At 42.2% G+C, this 14,372-nt stretch overlaps 2 protein-coding genes across 2 annotated transcripts in view; both read left to right on the top strand.

Moving 5' to 3' along the window:
* The window catches only part of LOC109486081, a 29,244-nt gene extending 17,376 nt beyond the window's left edge, over nucleotides 1-11,868 (top strand). Inside the window, exons 17-37 of the mRNA XM_019789767.1 lie at nucleotides 697-874; nucleotides 1,190-1,344; nucleotides 1,689-1,937; nucleotides 2,369-2,674; nucleotides 2,938-3,191; nucleotides 3,441-3,597; nucleotides 4,087-4,191; nucleotides 4,731-5,006; nucleotides 5,511-5,633; nucleotides 5,949-6,068; nucleotides 6,471-6,602; nucleotides 7,032-7,292; nucleotides 7,667-7,792; nucleotides 8,071-8,205; nucleotides 8,680-8,802; nucleotides 9,229-9,345; nucleotides 10,130-10,242; nucleotides 10,573-10,798; nucleotides 11,133-11,202; nucleotides 11,427-11,476; nucleotides 11,852-11,868. Coding sequence (XP_019645326.1) covers nucleotides 697-874; nucleotides 1,190-1,344; nucleotides 1,689-1,937; nucleotides 2,369-2,674; nucleotides 2,938-3,191; nucleotides 3,441-3,597; nucleotides 4,087-4,191; nucleotides 4,731-5,006; nucleotides 5,511-5,633; nucleotides 5,949-6,068; nucleotides 6,471-6,602; nucleotides 7,032-7,292; nucleotides 7,667-7,792; nucleotides 8,071-8,205; nucleotides 8,680-8,802; nucleotides 9,229-9,345; nucleotides 10,130-10,242; nucleotides 10,573-10,798; nucleotides 11,133-11,202; nucleotides 11,427-11,476; nucleotides 11,852-11,868 — 3,293 coding nt within the window. The remainder of the gene's footprint in view (nucleotides 1-696; nucleotides 875-1,189; nucleotides 1,345-1,688; nucleotides 1,938-2,368; nucleotides 2,675-2,937; nucleotides 3,192-3,440; nucleotides 3,598-4,086; nucleotides 4,192-4,730; nucleotides 5,007-5,510; nucleotides 5,634-5,948; nucleotides 6,069-6,470; nucleotides 6,603-7,031; nucleotides 7,293-7,666; nucleotides 7,793-8,070; nucleotides 8,206-8,679; nucleotides 8,803-9,228; nucleotides 9,346-10,129; nucleotides 10,243-10,572; nucleotides 10,799-11,132; nucleotides 11,203-11,426; nucleotides 11,477-11,851) is intronic.
* A 64-nt stretch (nucleotides 11,869-11,932) lies between these two features.
* LOC109486145 lies at nucleotides 11,933-14,137 on the top strand. The gene is made up of 3 exons (XM_019789850.1): nucleotides 11,933-12,034; nucleotides 12,317-12,536; nucleotides 12,945-14,137. Exons 1-3 carry the CDS (start codon nucleotides 11,994-11,996, stop codon nucleotides 13,746-13,748), a joined length of 1,065 nt encoding a protein of 354 aa, XP_019645409.1. The 5' UTR covers nucleotides 11,933-11,993; the 3' UTR covers nucleotides 13,749-14,137.
* Nucleotides 14,138-14,372: the final 235 nt, after the last annotated feature.

The raw sequence follows: 14,372 nt of genomic DNA, 5'->3' as shown, positions 1-14,372 counted from the left end.
GAATGGAGTCATCTAGCCATAGTTTTTGTATTTTAAATGAACACCTTCCCCACACACAGGCAAACCTGTCCTTGGTGCTGAACACCTCCCACACACAGGCAAACCTGTCCTTGGTGCTGAACACCTCCCACACACAGGCAAACCTGTCCTTGGTGCTGAACACCTCCCACACACAGGCAAACCTGTCCTTGGTGCTGAACACCTCCCATACACAGGCAAACCTGTCCTTGGTGCTGAACACCTTCCTACTAACCATGACTGTTGGACTATCACGTGATACGGAGACCGGGTGTATTTTTGAAAGTGTATTTGTCACTTGTTTTGGATCAACGTTTACAATAACCAGTCATCATAGACGCATAAAGAAGCAAAAATTGTAGACAATCCTTGCCTAGTAGTCACGTGGGTAATAAAGTCTTCAGCATATCAAGTTCTAAAAACTACCCTCTGAAATGGTGATAGGATAAAAACTGGATGTACGGGGGAAAGCCTTTCTTCATCAAACAAGTTCATAGACGAAAAGTGTACATAGGAACTACCCAGCGATTTGCTCAAGCTAAACTTAAGAGACTACGGTTACCATCACTGCAGTTCAGGTGAATTAAAAAATGCAGGTAAATTCATTGTCTACTGTACCCGTTCTTGACACTTACATCAGATAACATATCTAACATTAATTTCCTCCTTACAAAACAGCTTCTGGACTCGGGGATCCCCACATAACGACCCTTGATGGGGCCGAGTTCCCCTTCAACGGCCACGGCGAGTACATTCTGCTGCGGAACACCAGCAGCGCCCCCTACCGCCTGGAACTGCAGGCACGGACCAGGCGACCAGTCATCAATGGGGTTCACGTCAGGGCAACCGTCTACAGGTGAGATACAAGTGTTATACTGTGTATAGGCCTACTCAATGACATGTACGGTATTTCTAATAGTTGTAGAATAGGTGCTGCTCACTACTTCCGGGACAGAAGTATTGTTTTGGGTGGTGCTTGTTTAAGGGGGAGTCTGTATCTTCTTAGCAGCGAGGATTGGTAGTGATTAGGTGGAGATTGTCTTTCAACTGATTGCCATGGCTGTTACCTGGCATGCTGTATGTATGGAAGTATGAAACCTCCAACTTCTTGTTTGTATTATTTGTTGATTCCGGACCAAAAATTACAGAAGAAACCTCTTTCTGTCTGTAGTGGAATCGCAATCAAGCAACCTTCTGATACCGTAGAGATCCACTCAACCAACACCACTCTCGGATTCTATGTTGTCATTAATGGACAGGAGATATCATCAGAGGACGTCTTTGCCGGTACAACTTTCCCCGATGGACGCATTTTTCCAAAGACTGGTGAGGATCTTTTCCCCTTTCTCAGATATCATTGCCGATTGGATATTTTGGCCAGGTTATTACGCATGAAGTCATAGTGCAAGATCTGTTACCCCCAAGTCTTTGAACATGCAGCTCTACACATTGGCAAGTGACGATTCCCCTTCTGTACTTGGTGGCAGCCTGTATCTGTATCTATATGGCCGGTATAATCGCCTCTTGGCACTATCATACAAGTTTCACAGGCACGCGGCACAGAGGCCGCTGGCTATAATACACCGAACGACTTGATGGTAATGAATTTCATTCCTTATTTGTCATAAATGTCATAAACTTGCTATTGATGTTTTTTTTTAATTTTTCAGATGAGTCCGGAAACCTGACAGGTGTTCTCGTAACGTTTCCATCCGGAATCTCAGTTTCCGTCAAATCGCAAGACTTCCTCAGCTACGAGCTGGGCATGCCGGGAGACATGGCCGGAAGGCTGCAAGGGATTCTGGGAAATGCAAATGGAGACCCATCCGACGACTTCACCGCACCAGACGGGTCACTGACCTCTGTGTCAAATCCAAACACTCCCCCAGAGTCAGAAGTGTTTCCCTTCGGCCAGGCTTGTAAGTCTGTCTGACAAAATACTTCTCAATCACTAGTTATACTTGCTATTTAGATAGACTTTTTGCTGTTGAACAACTTGGATGTTGACTGATACAAGAAACTGACTACAATTCAAAGTACACAAAATTGATAGATTTCAAATTGAATTAGAAAATATAACGCTATAATTCACTTCTTTACTTCTGGTTACGAAGGCATTGTTATGAGTGGCTGAGGCATGTGTTTGCATATCCGTGTGCCCAGAGAATGTTGATAGCACATGGGTGGGGGAAGATTGACAGGCAAGATGACAAGAGGTCAAAGGTCTTGGAATCTGGCCGGGATGGGGGAATTCAGGAGGCCTAGGATTACATACTTCTTGGAAGTCTGAAATATCCGATTGAATATTCTTGTGTTATGTAGAAAATATATCCATTTTTCCTTACTTTAGGGTCACTAAGGAACGTCAGTTCTGCTGAAGGCATTGACGTCTACTCCTTGACGCTTTTCACACGTTATCCTTCCGGCTCATCCGCTACTACTTACGGGGACGACAGTTTCGTACCAAAGTTCTTCACCACAGACCTGGACTCCCTCTTTGACGGCGACACGGCCCTGAAGGACCAGGCCATTACAGCGTGCGGGGGTGAAAATAAAACTGCCTGTCTGCACGACATTGCCGTTACGGGCGTCATCGCCATTGGAGTCGCCACGGAACAGGACTTGACCACTTTTCAAACAACGAACACTTTGATCGGTAATCCTTGTCATCGTTTTTGCTTCCTCTTTGTCATAAAACATTTTATTTGAAACTTTTCTCGTTAAAATGGAGCTGTTTCGTGTTGAGGCACAAGTAACAAATCTTGAAATAAGAGCAATATTTTTGTTGATAATAATGTTATTATGAAAAGGTATATAGTATTACGTACACAGAAATTATGATGCTTACAAGCAATGCCATTTACCATCTGATATGAACTTTTATTTGAATCATTAGAGCAATATTTTATGTCATTGCAGCTAATAACCCTCCTACATTGACGGGACCGAGTAACATTCGTCTCCGTGTTGGGGAGACATTCAGCACAACATTACAAGCCACTGATGAGTCAGCAAGTGTTACAATAACACTGGACGGTGTGGGAACCCTAACGCAGACAAGCGGCCTGCAAGCAACGTTTGTCTGGACACCGACAAGCACGGACAAAGCAACTATCAGCTGGATGGCCACTGATGGTCTGAACGCAACTGCAGTCTTTGTTCCAGAAATAACGGTAAGAGAAAATTATTTAGTGATATCTAATTGTTCACATTTAGTTTATCTCTTGAGCTACCACTGTGAAGAAATGGATTAACGAAATGTTCAGTAACTGTTGTTTCAAACCCTCCTTGGGTAGAATGGCCCTACAGCTACGTCACGGAACGGAACTTGAGCAATCAATCAAAACAGGTAAAATGTGCTAGAAAGTCTGTAATGCCCCCCGTCTCGGCTTGATATTATAATAATCTTTTTGATACCACAGGTTTGCGGCTGCGTGAATGGAGGAACGTGCGATTACGACAACGTTGGAGACCGGGACGAAGGCTTCTCTCCCGCCGCGTGCGTGTGCCCTAACGGCTGGGGAGGGCCTTTCTGTGAGGTGGATATCAACGGCTGCGATGGCAACCCCTGTTTTCAAGGTAATGAATTCGCACAATTCAATAATTCAGTTTGACATAGAAAAAGCAGGAAATCATATTATAGGGTGTCTTTAAGTAACATGAAAGTAAAACAAAGTTTGTCAGAAGTCAATAATTTCGCAATAAGGCTTACATGACTGTATAGCTATATACAGGCGACTTTCACATTGATAGATTATGTAGTAGCTTTGAGTCTCTGTTCATACATGTAGCTTGGGTGGGAGACTGAGACGAATGACTGATAGGAAGGCCAGGCCTAAAGGTTGCACGCGCTGTACTGTACTGTACCTAGTACGCCCTACGTTGGTGCAATACCCTATTAAACTACATCATGCACTTCCCTCTACAGTTCCAGTACATTCACAAAAATCAGAAACATTTCCCTGGCATCTGTGAACATAAAGATCACTAACAAAACCCTAATTACCTCTGTAATTTTCTGTTTGTTAACGAATCGATTGACACTAATGTTTGTACTCGTGCCTGTAGGTGTGACATGTACGGACCAGCCGGCTCCTCTAGCGGCCGGTGAAAGCGGCTACACGTGCGGCCCATGTGTGGAGGGGCTGACCGGGAACGGAGAGCAATGTGCAGGTTAGTTCGTAGACTGAACCATTGTTGTTGGTTTTTTTTTTCGAATATAAACTTTTATAAAGTCAAATATTGTTTGCGTAGCGTGAGCTGGGTTGGAGTGTCTGAATCTACGGACAGAGTAGGTTCACAACCGGTTGTGAATGAGAAGCAGAAGGACGAGAGATCAAAGCACTCAGCATTGGCAACATCAGAAATAAGATTCGATATGGAAGACTTCGGAAAGCTAATGATCACATTTACAGTGACTGTTGAGGAAAAACCTAATCTCCAAGCAGATCCCTCTCGGTGGCAAAAAGACAGTATCAAATTGGCCAGGCAGTATCCATTAGCCAGAGAAGCTCCGTGCCTTTTTATATATGGCCATATATAAAAAGGTAACGATAATTCCCCACAACCTCTGCTTGGAGAGTAGAAAAACCGAAGTGATGGCTCGAAAGCTCTAGGCGAGAACAAGTCTTTGTGTAGGAACAAAACTTTTAACTTTAAACGTGTATAACTAACCAACACAGATGAACTTTCATGGTACTCCTATTTTGCAGATTTGAACGAATGCTTGTTGGACGCAAATGACATCAATGCTCACCAGTGTGTGAATTCCGAGTGCGTGAACACGGCGGGTTCCTACACCTGCATGTGTCCCCCCGGCTTCCACAAGGAGGGCGGCTCGCACGTGTGCTGGGACATCAACGAGTGCCGCCAGCCCTCCCAGAACGACTGCGATGACCGCCACGGCTACTGTACCAACACGGACGGCGGGTACACCTGCGGTTGTCTGGCTGGATACCAGCTACAGAATGATGGAAAAACATGTGCAGGTGAGTTTTTGAAGTTTATTATATGAGGACGGCCTGTATGGGGGTGGAGGTGGGTAGTGAGTACGAATTACGCAAAATTTTCACCGACGATTACGAATTATGTTTCAGAGCTGATTACGACTTTACGCTTTGCCGCTTATGTACTATTACGAATTACGTAACTTGATTTTTGGGGAGGTTGCCTACGGATTACGGAGACGTAAACAGCCTGATTACGCCTTACGAAAAAGGGCATGCAGGCCCCCTTATATTAGAGTGGATTTGAATTCATTGCCCAAGCTAACCGACATCTAGTAATACAGTAGTACCTCTGTCAGCACTGACATCTGGAGCCGCATAGTTCCTGTTTAGAACTTTTATTCATCCTGTCACACCGATGTCGCCTCAACATTCGATTTCGTGCTCTGACCAATGTACATTTACTGAATGCCTGTCTTGTTTTGAGACGATTCCTACTTAGCCTATGGAATAAGCTATAACCGCATTGTTGATTTCATATCCTAGACATAGATGAATGTCTTGACAACAACGGTGGCTGCGAGCGAGAGTGTATCAACATGGATGGGGGCTACGAGTGCCGATGCGGAACCGCCTACTATCTACACTCGGATGGAAAGACATGTTTAGGTATGTCTCAAAGTCTTTATGATATCCGTGACATTGGGCGGAGATTGCGTTTCATTCGATTGACAGGGTTGTTATTCTGCTATACTGTTGTACTGGAAAATCATGGTGTGAAATGCAAATCATTGTGTAATACTGGAGTAAGTAACGCCATACAATGGTATGAGTAGTAATTCTTTTTATGATGCAACTCACTGGGCATTTCCACTTGACATTACATTGTATACCACAGTGCAGCTCCAATATATATTCACAAAACCCCAAAACACTTCGGAATCCCTATTGTCTGAAATCTCTTTCTTCTGTTTCATACCACAGAGCTGGATGAGTGTTCCACTGGAAATATGTGTGAGCAAATCTGCGACGACCGAGTGGGCTACTACGAGTGCCGGTGTGACCCTCTTTTCGCACTCGCTTCAAATGGCAGAACATGTTACGGTGAGTGGCCTGTGTGCTTTCATCATCATAATCATCATCGGTCGACTGTAGTGCAGGCGACTGCAAGTTCCCTTTATTTCAATCTGTTACTAGCAATGTCAGAGATCTGTTTCGCCGGGAGATGGTTTTTGAAATCCCCCATGAGATATTGAATAGAGTATGTGTTACGCTCTGTAGTTACCAAGTGGTGCAAGTGAAAAAGGACACTGAGCTTGCGGTAACTTAATAGTATATCCAGGCTACTTAAAAGTATCATGTATTCAGACATGTTTCTTGTGCTGCTTACAGTATGTTCTAAATGGATAGAAGATGATCGCTTTGTGTACTCTAGAGATCGACAGGACACATGTGGTCTGAAATCTCTCATACCTAATGTTTTAATCTTGTCCAATGTACCCACAGCCAACACCACCTGCGGTGCAGCAAACACATGCCATCCACAACCCATCGGCGCATGCGCAGTCAACAACGCTGGAGCTGAAGTGTGCTTCTGTGACCAGGGATACAAACTGCAACAGGACAATTCGTGTGTTGGTGCGTTTCTCGCCATAGGTCATTTTGTTTGTTTCGCATAAGTTTGGTGGGTTCTTTAACGTGCGTGGGGTAGGCTCTCCCCAAACATGGGACCTCCATTTAACGTCCTATCCGAGGAACTTCACTAACCGAAGCTAGTACTCATTTACACCCAAGTGAAGTGAGGAAAGTCGTGTAAATTGCCTTTTCCAAGGGCACAAGATCGGTGACATGGGTAGGATTCGAACCCTCTTGGTCCTGAGCCGAAAACGCTACCACTACGCCCTACGACCCCACCAAATTTAATATTTTGAAAACGTTTGAGCGATGTTATCAGACATAGGATATGGCTCCAGTTGGGAACCATCAGGAATTCCAAAAGCTGGGGACTGCATGATGGAACATCCAATACTTCAATTCTGAATTTTTTCTGTGTGTTTTCTTTTACAGATATAGACGAATGTGCTGACGGGACTCACAAATGCGACGAGAATGCCAAAGCATGCCGCAACACTCTCGGAAGTTACGAGTGCATCTGCAAAGAAGGTTATCACCTGTCGGCCGCACACGGCGGGCGGCGGTGTCAAAACATACACGAGTGTGACGTCAACAACGGGAACTGCAGCCAGATATGTGAAGACACGCAGGGGTCTTTCTACTGCAGATGCCAAACCGGATACTACCTGGACACGGACGGGAGGACGTGTTTAAGTAAGATATCAACCATTTTGAGTTTCCTTTAGATAGCCATTTCTTTAATTGATACTTCCGGGACAGCAGTATAGTTTTGGGTGTCCCTAAATCATGCTATGTTTGTATGTTTGGGTTCTGAAGTGAGTGGGCAGAATTTGGGCTTTACTTGATTGATAGGACACCCTGAACAGACACCAGGCCTAAGTACGCTAACAACAGCTTCCAGACTCGCTGTCAGCCGCCAACTGTACCTCCCCACGACACCCCAGATGGTAGAAGTGGATGGATAAAGTAAAGTAAAGATAGGATAAATGAATTGCAATGTATAATATTAAAGTTGGCCTCAGAGCTCCAGACTGTAATCTAATCTATGGTACTTTTTCTGTTCACAGATATCAACGAGTGTGCCTCCAACAGGACCAATGACTGCAGTACCAATGCCGTCTGCCAGGATGAAGATGGCGGCTTCCGCTGCACCTGTAACCCAGGCTACGAAGGAGATGGATCTCTCTGCGGAGGTCTGTTAATTCAGCAAAACAAAAACAAAGAAACAAAAACTAGGGTAGATTTTGATTCAGAAGTAAATGATGCTGGTGTCACTCATTTACTTAGTAATATTAATTTGGTTTAAGCCTCACTGAAAATGTGATGGGGGGGGATACTTGAGACATACATGTAATAAGTTTTATTTGAATACGTTTTTGATGTTTCTTTGTGTTGCGTAACCAGTAAAACACCTAGTGTTACTGGGTATATTTGTGTTAACAATATTAAAAGCCTGTTGTTTCGTTTTCAGACATCAACGAGTGTTTACAAAATGGAGAAAATGGACAAGGTAACTGCAAAGTCGGCTGTCAGAATAAGCTTGGATCGTACGTCTGTCTTTGCGGGGAAGGATACGTTCTGGCCAATGACAGCGTTTCATGTGAAGGTAAGCTACATTTCTCTCCACCTCCAGATCCGGAAGTATTGTTTTGAATGGGTTTGTCTGTGAGTTTGCGTGTATACTTGTCTGACATAGATGGTTGTATTATAGAGTGGGAGGATATTTGGTTACTTGATTGACTCCGAGGTTAAGCCTAAAGGCAACACGTTAGGGTGTGAGTAAATGGACAGTAGGAGGAGGAATTTAAGAAGTGGTTGGCTGTATGTAATACTTGATTGAACTGCGTCATGCAGTCCCCTCCATATTTCTGATGCATCTGATTCTGATTTCTGATGAAAACCTAAAAGGTCAAAACACTCCGTAAAATTTCTGATTTCTTGTTGAAAGCATTGCATCCACAGTGAAATAAATTGTTGTACAGTCATATACTATTAGTAATTGTTGAATATAGTGCATTTTTTCTATGATATCATATATTATGATAAATATATTGTATGAATTATTCCCTCTGCTGTGTAGATAAGGACGAGTGTTTGGAGCTTCCCTGTGATCAGACATGTACCAACAGCATCGGTTCCTACAGCTGTTCCTGCAATACCGGCTACAGCCTACAGGCGGACGGACATACCTGTGTAGGAACAGGTAAAATAACCATTTGTTACTTCAAAAGGAATTATCTAAATCCAATAACCATACGTCAGTTGATTGGAAAAAAAGACAATTATAAAATGATTTGTACAGATCTCTTATGTTAGATATTGGATTCTTGGTAGACACCACAGAAAAGTATAGCCTTTTTTCGTCTGAAAAGAACAACAACGGTGAATACACTGACCCAGACTGTCCATCATAATTAGCAGTTCAACCAATAAAAGAATGGCAATCAGAGGTTTGACCAATGAAAGAGTTGCTCCAAATGTCTGGCATATTGATGAGGTAGGTGGGGCTTTACATAGTCCCTGCATAATTTCGTCAACCAATATGGCACAGGTGGATGCATGCAGGTGTTTGCATGTATCTACAATGGGACTGAATTTCTGACAGTTTCTTGATCTTCCTTCCAACTAGAACCTGTTTGTAACCATGGATGTCACCAACATGGCGAGCTGGTCTTCAACGGCACTCACAAGTACTGTCAGTGTAAACGTGGCTGGACGGGAGACGGCACCACCACATGCAAAACAGGTTAGAGTTTTCGTAGTGTAACGTACTGTAGTGTAATGCAGTGTAGTGTAGTGTAATGCAGTTTAGTGTAGTGTAGTGTAATGTATTTTAGTGTAGACTAAGTGTAGTGTAATGCAGTGTAGTGTAGTGTAATGCAGTTTAGTGTAGTGTAGTGTAGTGCATTTTAGTGTAGACAGTTTAGTGTAGTGTAGTGTAGTGTAGTGCATTTTAGTGTAGACTAAGTGTAGTGTAATGCAGTTTAGTGTAGTGTCGTGTAATACAGTTTAGTGTAGTGTAGTGTAATGCAGTTTTAGTGTAGTGTAATACAGTTCAGTGTAGTGTAGTGTAGTGTAGTGTAGTGTAGTGTAATGTATTTTAGTGTAGACTAAGTGTAGTGTAATGCAGTGTAGTGTAGTGTAATGCAGTTTAGTGTAGTGTAGTGTAGTGCATTTTAGTGTAGACAGTTTAGTGTAGTGTAGTGTAGTGTAGTGCATTTTAGTGTAGACTAAGTGTAGTGTAATGCAGTTTAGTGTAGTGTAGTGTAATACAGTTTAGTGTAGTGTAGTGTAGTGCTGTGCTTGTTTTGCTGACTACCATGTGTTAGACTGTATGTGCTTTTCTTTGGTACATTGCATTTCACGGTGCTGTCCTGGGCTGTGTATGTTATGCTGTGTATTGCTATGATGTGTTGTGCTGTACTATGTTAAATTGCAGCATTGTAGTTGTGCTGTATTAATTCTTTGTGCTGTCCTATACCGTAGAGTGCTGTATACCCCTATAACATACTGATTCCTTTTGATTTCAGATTCTGCTGCATTTGCCAATGCTCTACACTTTCACGACCTTGTTTTCATATCCAATCTTGCCGACTGCAAGACGACAGAACACCAAACGATGAAGGAGCTAATAGAATTCACGGTAAGCTTGGCATTATATGCCTACAAGCAATAAAATTGACACAGTCATTTGTTTAAACAAACCCATGTAGTTCCAAACAGTCCATTCAATTTTTAAATAATCTAAAATTTGTCACTGCACTCAATTTTTGTCAATAACCTATTTTGATGTCATACATATACAAAACTTTAGTAAATCCAACAAGTGCCAAGTGTATATTTGTGTATGTGTGTTTCCTGAAGCTAAGTAACACAATGTCAATAGTTTCCAAGTTACAAACAAATGAAAACATTTACATCATCATTAGCACAGTATGTCATCAACCTGCTCAACATTCTATCTTCCTCGCAGTTGACTCGATTTTTCGAGACCCACATCAACCCTACCATACGCTCTGCATTTTTGGCCGCGTCTGTGTCTGACTTGAGGAACGGTAGTGTTGTTGCTGACACCCTTCTGACGACAGACCGCTCTGCACATCTGACCAAGGCTGACATTGCTCGCGCGTTCGTCCAAGGAGCGGGGAACACATCAGTCAATCTACTCGGCTTGAACGTGTCTGACGCCTCAGTTAGAGGTACAGTAACTGTTCCATTTCTTTATGGCTCAGCCGCTGTCGTACAGTTTTGATGCCTTTAATGATTTATAAAAGAAGGCTGAGTGTGTGAAACTTAAAAGCGATCACTCAATCTGGCCTGGGACTCTCATTTCTGTTTTTTAATCATTTATTTGTTTATTAACTGGTTTGATTAAGCATGCAGTCAAGGCAATCCAACCAGCAATTGGATATTATGAACTATAAAGTTAGTTATAATATTATAGTTAGTAACATTGTGTTGTGAAGAACTATGCAACTGTAACTATCTGTATCAACCAAAAACAACATCTAACAGTTGATTGTCACATTACAGCATTCTGCTACAAAGGATATTGTCTGAATGGAGGATCCTGTTCCATCCAAAATGATGCCAAGCAATGCAGGTATGGTTTACCGTATCTTTTAGTGGAAGTATTGTTTTGGGTGGCTGTGCTGTGGGTTTGAGTGTATGTAAGCATTGTACACTTGCTGTGAGTGTACTTGAGTACTTGATAGCAAGTGTATATAGCATATGAGAATGGTTCCATATGCATTTCCTGTTCATGTTTTGTCACATTTCGTTATAAGAAAATTTTCATATTGCTGACCGGCTTTTTGTATGTTTCAGCTGCCCATTTCAGTACACAGGACAGAGGTGTGAAACATACTTGTCAGGAGGTAAGAACACAGAAATTCTCTTTGCTCCTTTGAAAGAGACAACTGTTTTTCAAAACAAAGAGTTTGAACACATTTTCCACCGTCAGTCCTCTGGTCTTCTTCCGGATACCTAAAGATTATGAAATAATCTTGTTCAGGATTTAATATCTTGACGTTGCACATAAAATAGAGACACTGTTCTGAGATTCGACATGAATATAACTCCTCCAGGTTCTAAGAATCTCTCTGAGATCTCTAGACTTAAGTGTTCTAGGAATCTTGTTTAAAAAGTCTGCTCAATTAAGTCCCATCTTTTTTGTTGACCTCGTTTGTAATGTCAATGTATGTGAATTCCTTTTTTTTCACTTGTTTGTATTACCGTACACAATATACCAGTATCAGCATTTTCTTGAGCTATCCTCTGTGCAAATGTGTCTTGTACACGTCATAATTCAAACCTACTTTGATTGCAGTTGTCACCGGCACAACTGTCACAGTCGCTGCAGTATTTCTCATCGTGATCATCGTGATTGTCATCATGCGGACACGAACACTACAGTCTAAGGCTAGACGATACAAGTAAGTATTAAAAAATGGTTTTCCATAAAGTTTAATATCTGCCAGACTATAGCAGCTGCTACAAATGTAGTGTCCAATTTGGTTTGAACCATTTGTTATTCATGAGAAGCTCAATTCGGCCTGCGAAGTTAAGTACTAATGATTATGTAGAATTCTTTCTCTTACAAGTCATTCTTTTATTATCAATCATTCAGACGTTTGTTAATAATATCTGAGTGTGTTTTTCAAAGCTCATGATGCCACATTGTCAGACTTCTAACTCATTTTATAACCTTTCTCCAGGCCAACGTTTTTCAAGCCCAGTCATCACTGGGTGTCAAGTCCCTGGTCAAAAACAGATGTTCACAAGAAACACCTGTATGATACCCGGGTGACCCGGTTCTTGCCGGGCGTACAGCGGACACACCTGTCTGAGACCAGCTCAGTACGAACCTCGTCACAATTTGCCGGCACGGTGAAGGACTTGGAGTCTTATGAAAAAATCTTTGAGTCTGAAGTTCGTGTAAGTGTATTCTTTTGAGTTTTTGGGTGGGAATAATCAAAGGATTTCTATTCTGGATGTAGAAGTGTTGTGTGTTTGACTGCTCGTCATTGGAAGACTGAAAGTCAGAATGGCAGATCAAAAAATCATGATGTTTATTATTATTAGTTGGCTAGTTGACTGACTATAAAGTGGTTGGCCGGTAATCTCCAAGCAGATCTTTTTGTGGGGTTAAGACAGCTGAAGGTGGGGAAATGGATACAGACTGGCCAATTTGATACTGTCTGGCTGGTTGGTTACTATATGAGTCATTTCCTTGTTTAATGCCTGCCTTGGCACTTTATGCATACTTTTTGAGAAGTCCTTGCTGTGTTTCATGTCATGTTCTCAAATTTCCTTCACTAAACTATTTTTTCTGATTCCATGCAGTACCGCCTTCCACGGCCCATAATCGACCCGCAGGCTTTCCAAGATGACCGCCCTCGTTCCATATTTGGTGACGATGGACAGAGTGCGATAACAGTTGGGACGAGGAGTTACCCGGATGTTGATGACATTGGAAGCGCCAGTGTGATGTCGTTCCGTATTGCACGGCCAGAGATGAGCCCGCAGGCTTTACTTGCTATCGAAGAGAACCCTTCCAATGCCAGATCTAGAGACATCGGATGGGATGACAGAAGTGGCGGCGTGACGCCGTTCCGTATTACACGGGCAGAAATCAACCCGACCTTACTTGCTATCGAAGGGAACCCTTCCGTTGTCATGCCTAGAGACATCAGATGGGACAGCAGAAGTGACGTCAGTATGAGGAGATGTAACCCAGATGTGGATGACCTAGACACTGACAGCAGCGTTTTAATGACGGACAGCGACGGACGTGTTGATTTAACACAGCGCTACCTGGCTGCCAGCCGGTACAGCCAGGAACTGCAGTCTATCACAGAGGCAAGCAGCAGGCGTACAAGCTACACGTCCGCAGATCAGTCAGTTCGCAGTCGGTCAGTCGACTCGCGTTTCTTTGACGAGGACACAATAACAGAAACGAGCAGTTTCAGTTCAGATGTTTCTACAGTCACCGACATCACAGGCTCGACTGTGACTAGGACAGACACCGAGTCCATCTCAACAGTGGACAGTAACGCCCCACAAAACCTTCCCTACCCTTTCCACCTGTTACCCTCTCTGAACAGAAGGTACATGACAGACAACAATGTTCGACATGAACCTTTCTAGGAGACCTGCTAGATATTTCACTTGCACTTGTGACACTTGTAAAATAAAAATCAATAAAATTTGAATGAAAGTTGAAAATAAACTACCAAGAGATCAGGACTACATCAAAATGATTGTATTCTGGTAGACTTGGTGACTTCTCAGAATATGTAAGAAATCTGAATGACATAATAATAACGGTTTTAGCTAATGATTAGTAAAGTTAACAATGAAGCTAATTGTACAATATACAGGTTCAATACCCAGGATATATTCCCTTGCAATTGCTTATCAAAAATTATAAAATGTGATACCTATTATTAAGATAATGTAGATTTTATAATTGTCATTGTATTTTAGCAATGATATTTACATGTAAGTCCAAACTATTATGTATGTCAATAACATTTAATGTTGATATTGTTTCTTGTCGTCTATTTTGTGTAACTGTGTATAATATTAATTGTGTATAAGTCCCAATATATTTTCAAAGTCATAACCTAAAAAGATTTACTAAATGATGTATATATTATGTATATATATTCGGTTATGATGCTTGTCATAAATTGCACAAAATTCCTATTAAAATGCTATTAAAAAATAAGTTTCCGACGTGTGGCTTATTGACTGTTCATAATACATTAC

This window comes from Branchiostoma belcheri, unplaced genomic scaffold (genome assembly GCF_001625305.1).
Source record: "Branchiostoma belcheri isolate BF01 breed outbred unplaced genomic scaffold, Haploidv18h27 scaffold8, whole genome shotgun sequence".
Classification (NCBI taxonomy): Eukaryota; Metazoa; Chordata; class Leptocardii; order Amphioxiformes; family Branchiostomatidae; genus Branchiostoma; species Branchiostoma belcheri.
The sequence above is the reverse complement of the archived record's forward strand: the minus strand, read 5'-3'. Positions and strand labels throughout refer to the sequence as shown.